General features: G+C 47.3%; 1 protein-coding gene across 3 annotated transcripts in view; it reads right to left on the reverse strand.

Annotated features, from left to right (window-relative positions):
* LOC133899305 (protein EMSY-LIKE 3-like) overlaps positions 1-12,522 on the reverse strand; it is a 33,342-nt gene extending 20,820 nt beyond the window's left edge. For all 3 annotated transcript variants that reach the window (XM_062340287.1, XM_062340289.1, XM_062340285.1), the window contains exon 1: positions 12,140-12,522. In XM_062340287.1, coding sequence (XP_062196271.1) covers positions 12,140-12,173 — 34 coding nt within the window. In that variant the 5' untranslated portion in view covers positions 12,174-12,522. The remainder of the gene's footprint in view (positions 1-12,139) is intronic.
* Positions 12,523-20,471: the final 7,949 nt, after the last annotated feature.

A 20,471-nucleotide genomic window follows, 5' to 3' on the forward strand; every position in this document is an offset into this window, starting at 1 on the left:
CGCCAGGCTCCGGACGGAGTACCTCCGGAGCCGGGCAGCGGCTAAGGGCCGAGGGGGTCGCGGACCACCTCCCCCGCCTAGCCTTCGGCTTCGTCTCCGGCACGCCGTCGCCAGGCTTCGGACGGAGTACCTCTGGAGCCGGGCAGCGGCTAAGGGCCGAGGGGGTCGCGGACCACCTCTCCCGCCTAGCCTTCGGCTTCGCCTCCAACACGCCGTCGCCAGACTCCAGACGGAGTACCTCCAGAGCCGGGCAGCGACTAAGGGCCAAGGGAGTCGCGGACCACCTCTTCTACCTAGCCTTCGGCTTCGCCTCTGACATACCATCACCTTCAACCCGGGTAGTCGCTAAGGAACCCAAAGGGTCAAGGACCACCACCGGAGTTTGTCTCCAAAGGTTCTAGATGGACTTCGCTGAGTCAGAAATCTGGAATAAATTGGGAAGTAGGCCCTACCAGTGTCAAGCCCGAGGAGTACACAATAACCGGGAACGACGAGGTCACCACTGCTCCACTTAGTTCTCCTTAGTTACCCTACGTATCTATCACCACTAGATTCCCGAGGCCACCTTTCGCCCAGAAGGAACGAAATCAGCGATGATCTATGCGAAGGCTCGGTACCTTGATCGGCAGAAAAACTAGCCATCGCCTTCGAAGGGGACGAAGAATCACGGTTTGAAGGCACGAAGGCACCTGTTCAAAAGATCCCCTCGCACTCCGACACGGAAGGAGACACGACCGTCCCCGAAGGTCCATGTTATATTATTAAACAACTAGTACATCCAAGGGACACGTACTGAAGCAACAGTACAGAAATTGCCATGAAGGAAGATAGACCCCTACGGAGCAAAATAGGGTGAGAAAGAGTACAAGGTGACTAAGTTAAGCCATGAGCCTACAATAAGGCCATGATTGTTAGAGTAGATCCTTGTGTGTTTGGTTTAATCTCTCTTTTTTACCCAGCACTGTAGCAAACCTAATGTAGCATAGGCCACTGCTTACATCAACAGTTACCGTAGCATCAACCTACTATAGCAACAGTAGGTCAGCGAGTTTTCTATAAATAGGGCAACACCCCCTCCCCCAATAGCTACCAATTCACAGTAGCTTCATAATAGAAATAGTAGAGTAGCAAGGTGTGCAGAGTACAATAGGGTAGAAGTTCTTCGTGAGCTTCATCCAAATAGAAAAAACTGTTTTGTTTATCAGCAGAAAAGAAGACTCCTTCTGAGAAATTCTTGTGTCCAGTGTGTGTTCTTACAACCCACCTCTCGTAGAATCGATTCCAACAATTGGTATCAGAGCCAGGGTTGATCGATTCCGGCAATGTCGGCTCCTACGAGTGGTGTGGCTCTGAGTCTCTAGAGGCAGTTCTACCGCCGCAACTCCCCATCGCCGCCGCCACGACGATTGCGACACCAAGACGTTGGTGGTCGCGATGTGGTCGTCCAGCGTGTGGTCAAGGAGGTTGGCGGCGCGTCGTACCCAATCCTCACACGGAGCAACTACGCCGACTGGAGCCTGCTCATGAAGGTCATGCTGCAGGCTCGCGACCTCTGGGACGCAGTGGAGTTAGGCGATGCGGCATTCCAGAAAGATCGCATAGCACTAGAAGCCATCCTCCGCGCCGTGCCCCAGGAGATGATCAGCACGCTCGCTGTCAAAACAAGCGTCAAGCAGGCTTGGGACGCCATCACGTCGATGCGCGTCGGCGACAATCGCGTCCGCAAGGCCTCGGCGCAACAGCTACGGAAGGAAATCGAGGCAATTTCGTTCCATGACGGTGAGACGATCGACGATTTCGCGATGCGTCTCTCCGGCCTCGTCACCAACCTCGCCACGCTCAGAGACACGATAGAAGAACAGAAGGTGGTAAAAAAATATCTACGAGTAGTCCCCAAGAGATTTTCGCTGATTGCTCTGTCCATCGACTCTCTTCTCAATCTCTCGACGCTCAAGCTGGAGGAAGTGATTGGGAGGCTAAAAGCGGTGCAGAATCGTCTCGAGCTGGAAGAATCCCATGCCGTCGGCAGTAAGCTCCTCCTCACCGAGGAGCAATGGCTCGAGCGCATGAAGGAGCGAAAGCAGGGCCAAGGGTCCTCGGGCACCGCCAATGCCTGTCGCCGTGCGCCAGCACCGCGGAAGAAAGGGGGAGGCGACAGCTCAAATGGCAAGGCGGCCACGCGCAATCTCTCCCACGACAAGTGCCGAAATTACAGGCACTATGGCCACTGGGCCAAGGACTGCCGATCGCCCAAGAAGGCATAAGCTTATTTGGCTCAGGGCGAGGAAGAAGACGAGCATGTGCTCCTGATGGCGCAGGTGTGCGCTCTCAGTGATGCGCAGGAGCCACCACCGAGCCACGTCCACCTCGACGAGCCGCGCGCGCAAATCCACCTTGGTACCAACGACGACGGCGACCACCTGGAGGACTGGTACTTCGACACCGGCGCCACCAACCACATGACGGGTCGCCACGATATCTTCGCAAAGCTCGATCAAGGTGTAGTGGGCTCCGTCCATTTCGGAGATGGCTCGGTGGTCAACATCCGCGGCTGTGGCACCATCCTGTATGCTGGGAAGAACGGAGAGCATAAAGCACTCTCCGGCGTCTACTTCATCCCACGGCTGAAGAGCAACATCATCAGCGTGGACCGGCTGGACGAGGGCAGCTCCGAGGTGCTAATCGAAGATGGTATCTTGCGGATCTGGGACCGCCAGCGCCATCTCCTCACCAAAGTTCATCGCACGCGCAACCGGCTGTACATCCAGCGCCTCGACGTTGCCCGTCCCATCTGTCTCGCGGCGCGCCGCGATGAGAATGCCTGGCGATGGCACGCGCGCTACGGCCACATAAGCTTCGACGCACTCCAACGGCTGGCGCGCCATGAGATGGTGCGAGGCCTACCGCAGCTAGAGCACGTCGAGCAGCTGTGCGACACGTGCGTCACCACAAAGCACCGCCGAGCTCCGTTCCCGTCACAGGCCAAGTATCGGGTGGAAGAGCGCCTCGACCTCGTCCATGGAGATCTTTGCGGTCCCATCACGCCGGCAACACCAGGTGGACATCGTTTCTTCCTGTTGATGGTGGACGACGCTAGCCGCTATGTGTGGCTGACGCTCCTGGCTACGAAAAGCGACGCGACAGTGGCGATCAAGGCGATCCAGGCGGAGGCAGAGGTGGAGAGCGATCGGAAGCTTCGCGTCCTCCGCACCAACAACGGCGGCGAATTCACGACCATAGAATTCACGCGCCACTGCGCGGATCGCGGCGTCCAACGACACTTCTCTGCGCCGTACAGCCCACAACAGAATGGCGTGGTGGAGAGGCGAAATCAGTCGATCGTTGCGACGACACGCGCACTCTTGAAACAAAGGGGCATGCCGGCGGAGTTTTAGGGAGAGGCAATGAGCACCGCCGTCTTCCTGCTCAATCGCGCACCGACAAAGAGCCTAGATGGCATGACACCGTTCGAGGCGTGGCACTGTCGAAAGCCAGCGGTGAACTTCTTGCGCACCTTCGACTGTCTAGCATATGTCAAGGAGGCGCGACCGCATCTGCAGAAGCTTGATGATAGGAGCACACCCTGTGTCTTCATCGGCTACAAGCGTGGCGTGAAGGCATACCACTTCTATGACCCGAGCACCAAGCGTGTCCGCGTGTCGAGTGATGTGATCTTCGACGAGGACACCAGATGGAGCTGGGAGGCGGATGCAGCTGGGAGCGTGGCTCCATCGAGCGACTTCGCCGTGGAGTTTATGGTGAGTCGAGTCCATCTCCCAGCGGCGGACAGACCAACCTCAACTGGAGGAGAAACACCAGCGGTGAAATCACTTGCACCAAGTCCAGCGGCGGCCGATGCGTCGCCTAGAACGCCGAGTGGCGAATCATTCGGGGAGGCGGATTTCGTCACACCGCCGCCGAATGACAGCACCAGGCTCGACGTACACCACGGCGACAACCCAGTACGCTACCGCATCGTCGACAAGCTGCTCGGCGACGGGGGAGCTCCAGCGGGATACGCTACCCACGTCCTAGACGACACCGAGCTGCACCTGGCAAGCGCGGGAGAGCCGAGCTCCTTTATCGAGGCGGAACGTGACACAGCATGGCGAGCAGCAATTCTGGAAGAGATGAAATCCGTCGCGGAGAACGGGATATGGTCGCTGGTGGAGCTGCCACGTGGACATCGCCCAATCGGGCTCAAATGGGTGTTCAAGCTCAATAAAGATGAAGCTAGGGTTGTGATCAAGCACAAAGCCCACCTCGTCGCCAAGGGCTATGTGCAGCAGCCGGGCGTGGACTTCGACGAGGTATTCGCACCTGTTGCCCGTCTGGAGTCCGTACGCCTGCTGCTGGCGCTAGTTGCTTAAGAGGAATGGCCGGTCCATCACATGGATGTGAAATCGGCATTTCTGAACGGCGAATTGGAGGAGGAAGTGTATGTTGCGTAGCCGCCGGGGTTCGTCATCGCCGGAGAAGAGCACAAGGTCCTGAGGCTGTGGAAGGCACTCTACGGCCTGCGACAAGCACCGCGCGCATGGAACGCGAAGCTCGACAGCACCTTGAGGGCTCTCGGTTTCGAACAGAGCGCGCACGAACATGCGACGTACTGGCGCGGCCATGGCAACACGCTGCTGCTCCTTGGGGTCTACGTGGATGATCTGATCATCACGGGATCGGCAAAAGAGGAGATTGATCGATTCAAGGCAAAGATGAAGACACAATTCAGGATGAGCGACCTCGGTTTGCTCTCCTTCTACCTTGGGATCGAGGTCCAGTAGAGCGGTGGCAGCGGCGGTATGACATTGTGCCAAGCGCACTACACCGCTCGAATCCTGGAGATGACGGGGATGAAAAACTGCAATCCCGCTCACACCCCGATGGAGGAACGGCTAAAGCTCAGCCGCGAGAGCACGACGGCAGAAGTGGACGCAACAGAGTACATGAGACTTGTCGAAAGCCTCCGCTACCTCGTCCACACACGGCCGGATCTCACCTTCAGCGTCGGGTTCGTGAGCCGCTTCATGGAGCGGCCAACTCAGGAGCATATGATGGCCGTGAAGAGGATCCTGCGCTATGTTGCTGGGACAATCAACTACGGCTACCGCTACGGGAAAACAGAGGAGGGACAACTGGTCGGCTACAGCGACAGCGACCTTGCCGGCGACATTGATACGCGGAAGAGTACCTCTGGCGCTCTGTTCTTCTACGGCGACAGCTTAGTGAGTTGGCATTCCCTCAAACAGAGGGTGGTGGCCTTGTCGTCCTGTGAAGCAGAGTATGTCGCTGCCACCACTGCAGCTACACAAAGTGTGGCTGGCTCGATTGCTCGGTGACTTCAAGGGGAAGCCTGCCGATACCGTCAAGCTCAAGGTTGACAACCAATCAGCTATAGCACTGAGCAAAAACCCTGTGTTCCATGAGCGCAGCAAGCACATCGATGTGCGCTACCACTTCATCATAGAGTGCTTGGACAACAAGAGTGTCAGTGCAGACTTCATTAGGACCAAGGACCAGCTCGCAAACCACTTAACAAAGGCATTAGGGCGAGTTCGATTCCAAGAGCTTAGAGCTAGGACTGGAATGGTCCAGATTAAACTTAAAGCAAACACACAAGCCTTAGGAAGAGTATTGTTAGAGTAGATCCTTGTGTGTTTGGTTTAATCTCTCTCTTTTTTTCCCGGCACTGTAGCATAGGTCACTGCTTACAGCAGCGATTACTGTAGCACCGACCTACTATAGCAACAAGAGGTCAGTGAGTTTTCTATAAATAGGGTAGCACCCCCTCCCCCAATAGCTACCAATTCACAATAGCTTTACAATAGAAGTAGTAGAGTAGCAAGGTGTGCAGAGTACACCAGGGTAGAAGCTCTTCGTGAGCTTCATCCAAATAGAAAAAGCTGTTTTGTTTATCAGCAGAAAAGAAAAGACTCCTTCTGAGAAGTTCCTGTGTCCAGTGTGCACTCGCGTGTGTTCTTACAACCCACCTCTCGCAGGATCAATTCCAACAATGATCGACCATGAGACGTGGATATATCACGGCGTCACCACGTACGCTATCCCGGTGACCGCCTGCACCTCCTACGGGTCCTGGCAGGGGCCACACATGGGACGGCGTATGCGTCTCATCTGCGGCATGCCGCTGTGAAAGCCGATACAGTAGCCGGCTTCCGAGCTGTCGGAGGACGAGGAAGAGTCCGAGGAGGTCACCGGCAGGGCCTTCTCCCTCACCTTCCCGGCCTCCTCCTTCGCCACCGGCTCCACAGACACCTGCTCGCTCTCCCCCCGCAAGAGATCCCAGTCGATCTCCTCATCGTCATCGGAGATATCGATGATCTCGACGTGCATGGCCTCCCCAGCCAAAGGTCGGGCCGGAACGGCGGGCAACTGCCTCCCTTGCAGAGATGGAAGCGGCGTGGCCACCGACGCCTCTGCCGACGACCGAAACGATCCGACCCCCGAAGAAGCCGTCGAGATCATCGACATCTCCGAAGAGGATAAGGAGAAAGACGATGCCATACTCAAGTCAAGGTTAACTGGTCGCTCGTGGGGCTGTGGAGACTCCAGCCGGGTAACCCCAGCTTTATACCCGGGCCAAACAGCCACGTAGGTCCAGAAGATGAAGCGGAACCAACACCGCAGTATCCCCCATTGAATACCTAGAGGGGGCCATGGCCATACCCCGGTCGTCCCTCTAACACGTGGCAGCGCTCCGCGACGAATGCCTCATTTTCTCGCACGGACGTCCTATCACGTTAATAACCTAAACCCCTTTCGGCGCGTGACGGGCGTGGGCACAAGACCCTAAACGACCCCCTACATTGTCCCAACACTGCGCATGATAGCTCCAACAAACTCCTGGGCAGATCGCCACCACCAGTACGCCATCAGCCTTGGGCTCGCCATCAACGTCCACGGTTTCCAAACAAAAAACTTCTCAAAGGACAGGGAATTGCCATCAGGCATCCTTGATACTATACCAAGCTAGGGTTGGTTTTTCCTCTATATCCTCTCCCCCCTCCAAAACATCAGGGCATGAGAATGAGGAGGTACTGTTGGGGGGAAAACAAACCAGCCTGAGAATAATGGTTGAAGATTACCATCCAGGTCCCTCCGGAACCTTGATCTCCGGACCCTCAGTTAAAGGCTCGACCTCCAAAGTCATCAGGTCCCTACACGGTACCTCTTCGTACCTGCGAATCATTCCCTTGGCTTAGCCGACTCAGCCTCCCGAAGGCTCAGCCTCCCAAAAACCTGACCTCCCGAAGCCTTGGTCCCTCGAAGCTTCAGCCTCCTGAAGCCCTGGCCTTCCGGAGTCCTGCTTCCCAAAGCTTTCACCTCTCGGTTCCATGCCTCCCGAGGCCCCCGCCTCAGGCTGCTACTCGGCCGCCTTCCCGAAGGCTACAAGGTGAGTCAGTAGGCCTTAGAAAAGATCTGCCGGAAGGGGAGCACCGGTAGTGCTTTGCCTGCAAGGAAGTGATAGACATTAAAAGTCTAGACTGATGGACGCCACTCTAACACTGCGGCGGAATGGAGGCTATCCTGACACCCCTGACAGTGCGGCGCCAGGCCGCAATTGACGACCGGCTCGCCGCACTCTAGGGGGCAGGCACCACGATAGTTACCACGGTGGATATTTATCTCCACCGATAGGGTACAAAGTAGTTATCCGGAATAAGACCTAGTAATTCGGTCAGATCCCAGATATCTGTACATTATGGTAACCTGTACGCCAAACTACGCATGGCCCTATAAATAGGGGGCCATGGTCATCTGGGCAGAGGAGGAGCTAGACAGCAAAAAAGACAAAGGTGAAAACATACCAAGTCACGCTGTGATACTCCTCCTAGAGCGATCTATTTTTTCTACCATCAATACATTCGTGGTGTTCCTTCTTCTTAAACTTCGTCTCTAACCTTGAGTCTCCTCCTTAGAAGAAACTCTCGCCGTAATTACTGGGACAAGACAAACTCTTGCTCCAACAGTGACTAATACACAGTATCAAAAACATATGGAGGCTCAAGACGAATATTGCACTACTCCCTACCTTCAAATAATGATTCACATTGACCTTTCTTCTTCCGGCAAGGGTGCAGATGGTAGTAACCAATTAATCCCACCTTAATGCTACCGCAACACTATTTTTTCAGGAAAGGGACAGCTGATGTGCAGGTCAAAGACAAAGTTGTATTCTGCTGGCACCAATACTGTCACTACCAATGCTAGTGGGCGCACTACCAATTGTGCAAATGCACAACTATTCAGAATTAGGCACACATGATTGAACCCTTGTCTCGTTGAGCCATTAGAACTAGCATATGCTAGAATACGCAATAATTCAGAGGTAATAGTGCATGTCCAAATTCCTTGGTTTGGTAGAGGCACTATAAGTCCACAGTGGAGCTAGCATCTTACACCTCAGAGATGTCCTACAGCAATGATATTGCAAACTAGAGAGAGATGAGGGGATGGCACCATAGACGTTTTAAGTTACTACCATGTGCACTTTGCATCGAATCACCAAGTGCAACGCTTTGATGAGATTCTTGAGGTTTCAAGTGTTACAGTTAATTATCAATTAGTTATTTCTCTTACCTCAATGGATTTTGCATGTTATTCCTTACCTACAACAACAACAACAACAAAGCCTTTCAGTCCCAAACAAGTTGGGGTAGGCTAGAGATGAAACCCATAAGATCTTGCAAGTCTAGTCATGGCTCTAGCACGTGGATAGCTAACTTCCACGCACCCCTGTCCATGGCTAGTTCTTTGGTGATATTCCAGTCTTTCAGATCCCTCTTTACAGACTCCTCCCATGTCAAGTTTGGTCTACCTCGACCTCTCTTGACATTATCCGCACGCTTTATTCTTCCGTTATGTACAGGCGCTTCTGAGGGCATGCGTTGTATATGCCCAAACCATCTCAAACGATGTTGGACAAGCTTCTCTTCAATTGGTGTTACACCAACTCTATCACGTATGTCATCATTCCAAACCCGATCCTTTCTTGTGTGGCCACACATCCATCTCAGCATGCGCATCTCCGCTACACTCAACCGTTGGACATGTTGCCTTTTAGTTGGCCAACATTCTGCGCCATACAACATCGCAGGTCTAATTGCCAACCTATAGAACCTGCCTTTTAGCTTCTGTGGTACTCTCTTGTCGCAGAGGACGCCGAAAGCTTGGCGCCACTTCATCCATCCCGCTTTGATTCGATGGCTCACATCTCCATCGATTTCACCATCCTTCTGCAGCATCGACCCCAAATATCGAAAGGTATCCTTCTGAGGTATCACCTGCCCGTCAAGGCAAACCTCATCCTCCTCGTGCCTAGTAGTACTAAAATCGCACCTCATGTACTCAGTTTTAGTTCTACTAAGCCTAAAACCCTTCGACTCCAAGGTCTGTCTCCACAGCTCCAATTTTCCATTTACCCCCGTCCGACTATCGTCGACTAGCACCACATCATCTGCAAAGAGCATACACCATGGGATATCACCTTGTATATCCCTTGTGACCTCATCCATCACCAAAGCAAAAAGATAAAGGCTCAAAGCTGACCCTTGGTGCAGTTCTATTGTAATTGGAAAATCATTGGTGTCACCATCGCTTGTCCGAACACTTGTCACAACATTATCGTACATATCCTTGATAAGGGTAATATACTTTGTTGGGACTTTGTGCTTCTCCAAGGCCCACCACATAACATTCCGCGGTATCTTATCATAGGCCTTCTCTAAGTCAATGAACACCATATGCAAGTCCTTCTTTTGCTCCCTGTATCTCTCCATAAGTTGTCGTACCAAGAAGATAGCTCCCATGATCGACCTCCCAGGCATGAAACCAAACTGATTTTTGGTCACGCTTGTTAACAAATTCTAGAATTTACAAAGAAATGCTACAATCCTTTGCAACGGTTTAGCTTTTAAACTGCATAGTAATTTAAGTCATGTTTTCTCGTTATTAGTGTGTAATTTTACAAATTAGACCAGCCAATTGAACAGAATATTCAAATTTGAACATGAGTACTTGACAATACATAAATTTGTTGTGCTAGACGTACAACTCAAAATTTGAAGCATTATTGAGTGTTAAGATAATTCAGAACTAATGCTGAAATCTCTGGAAGAAGAAAAGAAAATAATACTCAAACAGTGTTAATACACTACAAGAGTGCTTTGCATGGAGAAAAAAGAATGAAGACAAAACCACCTATGGTTCCTAAAAAAGCTTGGTAAACGCAGTGTTATAACAGTTTCACCTAGTTGCCAACTAGGCATCCAGGCAGCAAGGAGCAGATGATAGGCTTTCACACAGTACAGCATAGGTCGGTGCTTGGTATGTTGTGTAACCTAGGTCACTTCCAGCAGGGAGCTGGATGGATGGGAACCCTCCATTAGGTAGGGGGCAGCGAAAAACATGAGGGCTCACTTGAGCTATTGTCAGCTGCCCGCTTGGGGGCAAAACAAGGATATGCAGTGGGGTCTGGGGTCCAATTTGGGCCAGATTGGTCCACTTCTAAGGCCAATTGGTGAGGGCGCATGAGGAAGAAGTGAGAACATAGCTACTATCCAGAGTATGAGGTATATTTATTAAATTTCCTGCTATGTGATGTATGATCTATTGTTTTTACTTCTATTGTCAAATTGCCGCTTACGCTCCTACCCGTATTTGCACTCTGAGGTCACACAGACCTGCTGAAGTGTCGCGATAACTGTGTCATAACCTATAACCATAATAACTATCTATTGTGTAATTTATCCGCAGCCTAAGGCCTAACCTGAAACCCTAAAACATGCATGAAACACCAAGAGGGAAGTTGTAAGGGGCAGTATGTGTGAAAACGCATTCATATACCGGCACATGATTTTGACCTGATTGACACTCATTTTCAGCATCTTTTCAATGTACTATCATAATAATAAATGCCCAAGGCATACATGAGTAAACAACCTTCATTCCCCTACCATAATTCAGAGGGAAATTTTAGGTATATCAGTTTAACATAGCCTGAATATCATCTACTGACTAAAGTTAAAATTCTAACAGTTTGCACATATAGAATCAAAGAACAGGTCTGTAGGCCACCACATCCTAGCCACTTGCTTAAAGTACCGCTACATTCAGTATATTTTTCCCAAACCATAACTCAACTAAACTTCAAATAGAATGCAACTTACCACATATCCACTGTAAGATACTTTTAAGTCAGATTATGTTTGCATCAAAATTCCCGAACAAAAAACCGACACATTAAATGGAAATCAAAAGTTATTCTGAAGTTAGACCCAGGGGTTAGGTGCTATTGCCCTTACTGACTTGCAAAGTATCAATTTTCCCAATGATAACATCTACACATGACAAGGATACTGTAAGTAATTAACTTTCTTGTTTATTTTACCATATAAGTTTTTTAAGGTAGGTACATGAATAATAAATTGAGAGATAGAAGAGAAGAAAAAAAACTCTCTTTTCCATCATCTTGCTCACGTTGGCAACATGTATATCATATCTCCATATACCAACTAGCAGGTGGAAATTTTTCACATTTCGAAGCTATTATCCAAAATCAAAAAGTCGATAACTCCACACAAAGACTGCCAAACATTACAAATAAAGGCAAGGCATTGTACATTTTGCATCGAACTTCTAAAAAAACATAATTTTTCATTGCATCAAAAAATTTCCAGACAGCAATAGTGACATATTTTATTTACCTTGTACTTAATGTTCCATGCTTAAAAGATCCAAAAGTAAGAACCCTAGTGACATTTGGTCTCACATCTGACTGAAGTAATACCTCCAATACTTAGACAGAGATACGGACACAATATGCCAAAAGTTTGTATTTTCATACCCGAACTAGCTGCATAACTTAATGGTAACCTGAATTCGCGGTGGGAGAGAACTCCCACGAGAAATTAAACGACTTATTTTACCCAATTACGTGAACAATGTAACACAAATCTCCAAGAGAAATGGCTTGCACGGACCTACATTAACCAAAATATGCAATAAGCAACATCTTCCCTCCATAATAACAACCCCCCCCCCCCCCAAGTTACGCCCAAACAATCCCGAAGATTAACATATGCATAACAAACCCTACCCTACGGCCCGAATCCACCACACTCACCGCTGCTGTCCACGCCCACGGCCCTGTACTCCATGCGGCTGCTCCGCTCCGTAGACCACGAATCCCTTCCGAATCACACCTCCGAATCAGCCGGCGTCACCGCCAACCCCTCTACCAACGAAATCCAACGCTCCCCCGCCGAACCGCCTTCACCAACGCGATCCGCTGTTCCCCGGGACGGACCGACCCCTCCTACCGCCCGGAGACGACGGAGCCGCAGCTCCCGTAGGCGAATCCAGGGGAGATGCGGCGGATTCCGGCGAGATCTAGGCGAATTCGAGAGGCGCGAGAGGGGATCGGAGGAGGCGGTGGGAGAGAAAGAGAGGGTTCGGGCTGCGGTAGGCGACGCGAAAAACTGATAGTTTGCGGCTTCGAAGATTGCGTGTGTTGTGGCTGTTGAATTTTAATTTTTTGTTTTTATAATAAATTTTTAGTTTCTCAATATACTAAAAACTAAAAAAATTTATTTCATTTTGCTTCTCAGCTTTTATAGTTCATTTTAGTTTATTTTAGTTACAGCCGCTTCTTCAGCCACTTAAAAACCACCAGTAGTCAGCATCAAAAGTCAGCCGCCTGAATAGCTTTTGACTTTTTTTTCTTGAGAAAACCGCTTTTACGCCTATCCAAACGAGGGAGAGGGTAGCGTGAAAATAGTTGAAAGGGTATTTCGTCGGATAACTACATGGTTTTAGTGGCTTCTATTTACAGATCTAGCTGGACGGGCGGATCCAGACATGCAGATACCATATTGACAGCAAATCATGTTTGTGCTCTCGCATTAGGGTCTATAAAAAAAGGTTTGTGCTCCAGCTAATTCGTCGCCGTCCTCGTAACCCATCCCGTTCTTGGTGTGGAATTCCTCCATTGGGCCTGGTTTGGGAAGCCAAAACCCGCTGGATTCTTGCCGTTTTCAGTAGAAAGGAAGCCCACATGGAAATTAACCATGGACCAACACACGCGTTTCGAAGACTAGTTAACAAGGATCTCTTGCTCGATTGTTTCCACGAGGAAACTCATTCACACATAGGTCAAGAAGCGCTCCCCGTCTCCTCGACTCGCTCTACTCGACTTGAGGCGGTCGCCGTTGCCGCTATCTCCACCTTCCCAATTGACACCTCCATCTTTGCCATCGCTCCAACGATCACTGCGGTGTCTCTACATCGACCTCTACCTCCGCATCCTCCTTACCATCGATAATGTGAGTTCTCTTCCTCTCTCTCCTGCAACCTCTAGGGTTCCTCTACTCCTCACATCCAATTCATGTAGATCTTTGTGAGAATGCATCGTAGGCGAAGAGATGAGCAAGATAAGAGAAGCCCAAGTTGCATCACGGTCACCCTTGTCATCTAGATCAAGGTCTTCTTCCATTCCACAGCCACCTCTTCTCTCGCTCACCCTCCACATCCTCCCTGTGTTGGTTATATGTTGCCATGGAGCATAGACCTATCCTAATTTCCGTTCGTACTTGGATTAGTAAGGAAACCTAACCTAGTAATGCAGTACATTTGGTTGTTTCTTGGATGGGGATGGCAATTGCGGAGAAGCGGGATTTTAGTTACTTGTTTCTTGTATGATTTGATATGCATGCAGGAATTGAAGCCCCAACCATTTAATTTTAATATATGTTGATCGACCGAATCAGCTGCTGATGCATGATGCGTCAATTTGCTACTTAATTATCTCTCCGCTTGGGTGCTCAACATTGCATAGTCGATCATAAACACTAGCTAGCATCTAGTATCATTCATTGTTCATTCCTGTCATAACCTCTATAGATTCGATTAATTTGTTATTCTTTTGTCATAGCTACCTAATTTCTTTCTTTCATCGAATATGTTTTAGCTGAATTTATGCAAGAATGAATATGTCATCGCTGTTAATATAAATGTCATCAGTGTCTTGCGTTTTTCAGCAAGCGAGCGAGCTGGTGGGTGAAGCATTCAATTGTACGTCCTTGGAATGTAACCGCCCAAAATTCAAACTTTCAAAATTTTGAGTGCACAAAGAAATTAAATAAAATACATAAGATAAAATTTACCAAACATTAAAACTTGCCTAAACATGTTTGATAGTTACTGTTTTGTTTTGTTGTTGATTGTGAGTGTTGTTAGTTAATCAAATAATAAAGAAAGAAATTAGAAAGGAAAACCCCAAAGAAAACTCCAGAGCGAAATCCATCTTTCCATTCCCTCTTCCTTTCCTCCCTAGCTCGACCTGCCTGTCCCTTTCCCTCTCTCAGGTGTCACGTCGCAAAATGTTAATTTCGTAATTAGGCATGCCTAATCATGATTGTATTATGTTTTGTGTGATTGATTATCAATTTGAGTTTAAACATGTTTCAAAAGTTATGCGTTTTGAACCTTCACATATTTCTCTCACATACACGTGAGTATTTGAGAGTGAAAATAGCTTAGAAGCTAATTAGGAGAAACTCCATAGATATTAGAAAAGAAAAAGAATAAGATAAAGGAAAAAGAATGAGACATTCAGCACCAAATTGCTCCTACGGTCTGATCAGGGCTCCCCATGATCTGACTGCTAGTACACAGAGCGCCCTTTAAAAGGATTGATCACACACTCTCTCTCGCTCTATATTTTTCTTTTGCTCTCACTCTCTTCCTCACTCAAGCCCTAGAGAGAAAAAGAGATCACATCGATGACTTCGACAACCGAAGATTGACAAAGGGGACTCTCTCGAACTTCCCGGAGGTCTCTCCGAGCTCCTCCCCTCTTATCCCTCGCTGGAGAAAAGTTCATCTAACCGCAAGCCCATACGCCACACCGAAGCCCGATGTCCAAATCAAAGCTTCTCCGAAGTGGATTGATCCGCTAGAAAGCTTTCCTATACCAAGGTGAGACATCACGACCCGTTTTCCAGTTATTCCCGACACTAAGATTAAAATACATTTTCACTCAAGACGACCTAATATGGGACAGAGAAGATGCTCGAGTTCATCAAAGACTATGAACTAGAAGTCCATTATTATCCCAGCAATGCGAATGTAGTCGCCGATGCACTAAGTCGAAAGGCTCAATGCAATTGTCATATGATCAAGCCTGGCAATACCACACTTTGTGATGATTTCGGAGACTCGGACTCGAAATGGTCCCAGAGGGATTTCTTGTAAATTTGGAGATCAAATCCACCCTCCTGGATGAGATCAAAGAAGCTCAAAAGGATGATAGTGGTATGGCTCGAATCCGAGATAGAATGAAGGAAGGCAAGACTTCCTGCTTTTTTAGGATGATCAAGGTGTTCTATAGTTTGAGAAGAGACTAGTTGTTCCAAAGGTTGAGGCACTGAGAAAGAAGATTCTGGATGAAGCCCATGACTCTTTGCTATCCATTCACCTGAGAAGTACCAAGATGTACCAAGATCTCAAGCCAAGATTTTGATGGACTCATATGAAGCGAGAAATCACTCGATATGTTACCGAGTGTGACATCTACTGAAGAGTAAAGGCCGAGCATTTTAGGCCAGTCGGTACACTCCAACCATTGCCTATTTCCTCTTGAAAGTGGGAGGAGATTGGAATGGACTTTATTACTGGATTGCAGAAGACCTCGCATGGATATGACTCAATCTAGGTCATTATGGACCAGTTGATAAAGTTTGCTTATTTCTTTCCTATCAAGACTACGTATTCGGTCAAGCAATATGCCGAGTTATACCTCACTCAAATTGTTTACCTTCATGAAATTCTGAAGAAGATCATCTTCGATCAAGGCACTCAGTTTACCTTACATTTCCATAGATGCTTTCATGAAGCTATGGGAACCGAGCTCTTCATAGTACCGCTTACCACCCTCAAACCGATGGTCAACCTGAGAGGGTGAATCAGGTTCTAGAAGATATGTTGCGAGCTTGTGCTATCACATATGGAAAGAAGTGAAAATTTTGCTTGCCATTTGCCGAATTCTTCTACAACAACAATTATCAGTCGAGTATTAAAATGTCGTTGTTTGATTCTCTCTATGACCGAAGATGCTGAACATCGTTGAATTGGTCTGAATTAGGCGAAAGGGCTTTTCTAGGTCCGAATTTGGTCAAAGAGGCAGAAGAACATGTTCTAACTATTTGCAAGTGTCTCCTCATGGCTCAGTCCCAACAAAAGAGCAATGCGGACCGCCGCTAGTGAGAGCTTGGGTTTGATATTGGGGACTTTATATATCTCAAGGTATCGTCTCTCAAAGCGGTTCAACGCTTTTAGGTCCGAGAGAAGTTGACACCTCATTTTGTAGGACCTTTCCAAATCATTGCTCGGCGTGAAGAGGTGGCCTACAAATTGGACTTGCCTCCGTCCCTCGTTGTTATTCACAATGTGTTCCACGTCTCGCAATTGAAGAAATGCCTTCGAGTTTCAACCGAAGTCATTGAAGTTGCAAATCAAGAATTGCAACCGGATCTCTCATATTACGAGCGACCAATTTGAATCTTAGATGAAGCAGAATACAAGACTCAACGATACTCTATTAAGTTCATTAAAGACCAATGTAGCAACCACATCGAGGATGAAGCAACTTGGGAGCGTGAGGACAAAATCCGCTCCGAATATCTTGAATTTTTTGAGAACTTGTAAATGTCATTGTAATTATGCATAATTGGAGCGTCTCACATGTCTATAGTTATCATCATGTTGAATAAAAAGTTTGTTCCTAAAGGATTGCACTTAGAAACTATCTAACTGGGAGAACCATACTCCTGGCGGTCTAGCCATTGTGTCTGTTGGTCTGACCGCTAGAGGCGTTTAGAGCCTAAACCTCTATATGTAGATTTTGATCTAACCACCATTTCTATGGTCTAACCAAGCTGCGATCTGACTACCAGCTCATGTGAAGGCCCAATGGCTATCATTTTGTCCAGTTGATGAATTTCAACAAAAATCGTTTCCATTGTGGGAGATTCCCTTCCACTTCATCATTGTCACCTTCTCCCTTCGTTTCCCGAATCTCAGTGCAAGATTCTTTTTAAGTGGGGGATTTGTCACGTCCCAAAATATTAATTATATAATTAGGCATGCCTAATCATGGTTGCATTATGTTTTGTGTGATTGATTATCACTTTGAGTTCAAAAGCGTTCCAAAAGTTATGGTTTTGAACCTTGTGAGGATCAGTGACGTCTTAAGAGAGGGGTGAATTAGGATACTTAAAATTATTTCGGCTCCAAAAACAACACAAGATAAACCTATATCAATTTCTATTTAAATATGCTCTAGGTTTATCTAGTGTATCTATTCTACCGATCAAAGCGCTTTCAACCTATCTAAGAAGGTAAATTACAAGTAAGTAAATACAAAAACGTAAATAAGATAGAGAGAGCAAACTCGACACAAGGATTTTTTTCCCATGTTATCGATAGCATGAATGCCACCCCTAGTCCATGTTGGAGCTCTACAAAAGATATGCTCCCGGTTTGTCACACCCGGTTTTAACGGATAAAACCAAGTGCGACTTATGTGTGCCCAGGAAGTTTAACACACATAAGGACGGCATAGGTGAAGTAGCAAAAGTAATACTTTAATTAAATAAACGTTCACTTCTTACAAAATAAAAGACTTCACCTAAGCAACCTCAATATTATCCTAAATGACAGCATCTAAACGACGGCAGCGGGACGAAAACATTGGCGACCAACACTCCAAAGGCACCGACTAGAAGACACGCTCCTTAGAACACCAGGTCGTCGTCTTGGAAATCCTAAAAATCTTCCACTGAGCAGCATATATTTTTGTAGGAGAAAGCAAGGGTGAGCACATAATGTACTCAGCAAGTGTGGGGAAATAATGACATGCATGCTTATATCAAGAATAGGCTGACACATGGTACATTTGCATAAATACGAGTAATGAAAACACATTTGGACTCAAAAGCATTAAATAAGTATTAAATGAATGTAACCCAAATAATCCATCATCTAGCATACAAGGTTCCCCACCTTGCATACCACAACCATCTAGTACTCCCTGTACTATGACCAAAACCACACCACTTGGTACTAACTGTACCAGAACCCAAAACCATCCACCCTCTAATCATGTGAGGATCCAAATCTCTCATATCTGTGAGCACGACTGTTATAATAGTTTTACACTCTGTAGAGGTTGTCCAGCTTTCTCCACGAGTTAGTGAATTCTATGTTGTCGTGTTTGCAAGACACTTAACACATGCCAGTGGTGTGCCGCCAAGAATCACTGTATGACACTTTCCACTAACCAGAGACTAATCCAGTGTGTGTCTGTCCACTAGGTTTCACCGTCAGGCTTTACGCAAGCAAAGCTCCTACCCAGAAGCCCCCTTTTGTGCTGACACAACGTACACTAGACAGACTCTAATCAGTATGTCACGCCTTACCCATATTAGCCTCGTGGTTGGTACGTTACTTTTTGGTTGTCGCTCCACGAACCGGTCCTTACTTAGGTTACTTGAGCAAACCCTAAACCAACATCATAACCATGACAACCAACAAAACTACTCTGCTCAAGACCTAATGTTCCATATTGCTAGACCATTAACATATTAACCATCATTATTGCATATGTTCATTAGTCAAGATTATGATACTTCCCAATATCCCAAAAGCATGGCTAAGCAATCTACGTATAAAAGACTCCTAACCAATGACCATCTAGGTTCCAAGGGATGATAAGGAAAAATCTAGGGAAAACCCTAACATAGGTGACTACCCATCATATTGACAGACATTACATGCAACTTTGTAAAACAAAGCATTTAAAAACATAGGTTCAATATGATCAAGGACACTTGCCTTCTCCTTGCTGCTGCTCAGTGTATTCTTGCTCCTAGTCTTGATGTTCCTCAAATTGATCTGAGATGTTGTCGGCTAATCGCACAATAACCGGCAAACAAACAAACAAGATACACTAAGAACAGAGTATAAAACAAAAGAATAATGAGATCAAAACTGGTTAAAAAGAAAGAGCACTGAAAAATGAATCCATCGGTGCAAGAATCGCTTAAATCGGAGCTACGATGAAAAAGTTAGGGCTAAAACAAGTCTAGGGTTAAATCTGGAAAAGAAAATGGCTTGTTTTGAATTAAACAGAAAGTTCAGGGACCTTTTTGTAAAAATAAAGGGACCTAAATGTAATTATGTAAAAGTATAGGAACCTAACGGTAAAAAGACAGGGCTCTTTTTGTTATTTCAGAAAAGTCTAGGGGCTAAATTGCAAAATTACCAATTAAAGGAATTATCATATTTATTTTTATATTGAAAAAGGCTTGAAATGCTGATTGGGCTGCTTTGGCTGACGTGGCATGATGACAGGGACGACACATCAGCAGAGAGGGCTAGGTGGCAGTTGAGGTGGCTGGATGACATGGCATGACGGCTGACTGGATTAAGTAGCGACACATGGCAGCCTCAGGTTGGTCAGTGAAGGGGTATAGATGGGATATAATCTGGGCCGTGGGTTTCGGATCCGACAGCTGAGCTCAAAGGGGACGGTCGGTGGAGGGGTTCTCGGCGGAGTCGAGCTCGGCACGGCGGCGACACGCCGGAGCAGGGGAAAAAAGGTCGTCGCTGGCTTCAATCTTCGACGATGAGCGGCGGAAAAGATTCGGGAGAGTGCGGGGCATCCGTTTTGAGGCTTGCTAGCTGGCGCGCGCGAATGGGCTGAGGCAGGGGCGCGGCTCAGGTGGGAGAGAAGGCCGAAGCTGGCCGTTGGGCTGAGGCCGAAGAGAAGCCGGGCCGGAAAAAGAAAAGGCAGCCCGAGAAGGATTTATTCTTTTTTCTTTTCTTTCTAAATTCAAATCCAAACTTCAAATTCAAAATCAAAGCAAAATCTCTTCAAATAAATTTCATGAAAAACCAAATAAAAATCCTATTTACCTAATTCAGCATGAATGCAAAATAATCACTTATATCCTATGTCAAATATATATTCTTTCATATAAAATAGGATCTCTCTCTTTTAAATCATTTAAACTCATTTTAAATTTTAGCAAATTTTAAGAATTTTTAAAGATGGAAAAATTAGGGTATTACAAACCTACCCCCTTGGAATGAATATCGCCCTCGAGATTCACATGGAGTAGAGAAGAGATGAGGAAACTCCGCTTTCAGATCTTCTTCTCTTTCCCAAGTTGCTTCATCTTCCGAGTGGTGGCTCCATTGCACTTTGCACATTGATATTACCTTGATTCTGGTTACTCTTTTTGATCTCTCAAGAATCTTCTTAGGATACTTTATATAGGAGAGATCTTCTTGAACATCCAGTTCCTCCATTGGTAATTGTTCCTCCGGTACTCGAAGACACTTCTTCAACTGGGAAACATGGAAAACATCGTGCACATCTGATAGCTGAGGCGGTA

Source organism: Phragmites australis, chromosome 18, assembly GCF_958298935.1.
Source record: "Phragmites australis chromosome 18, lpPhrAust1.1, whole genome shotgun sequence".
Lineage (NCBI taxonomy): Eukaryota > Viridiplantae > Streptophyta > Magnoliopsida > Poales > Poaceae > Phragmites > Phragmites australis.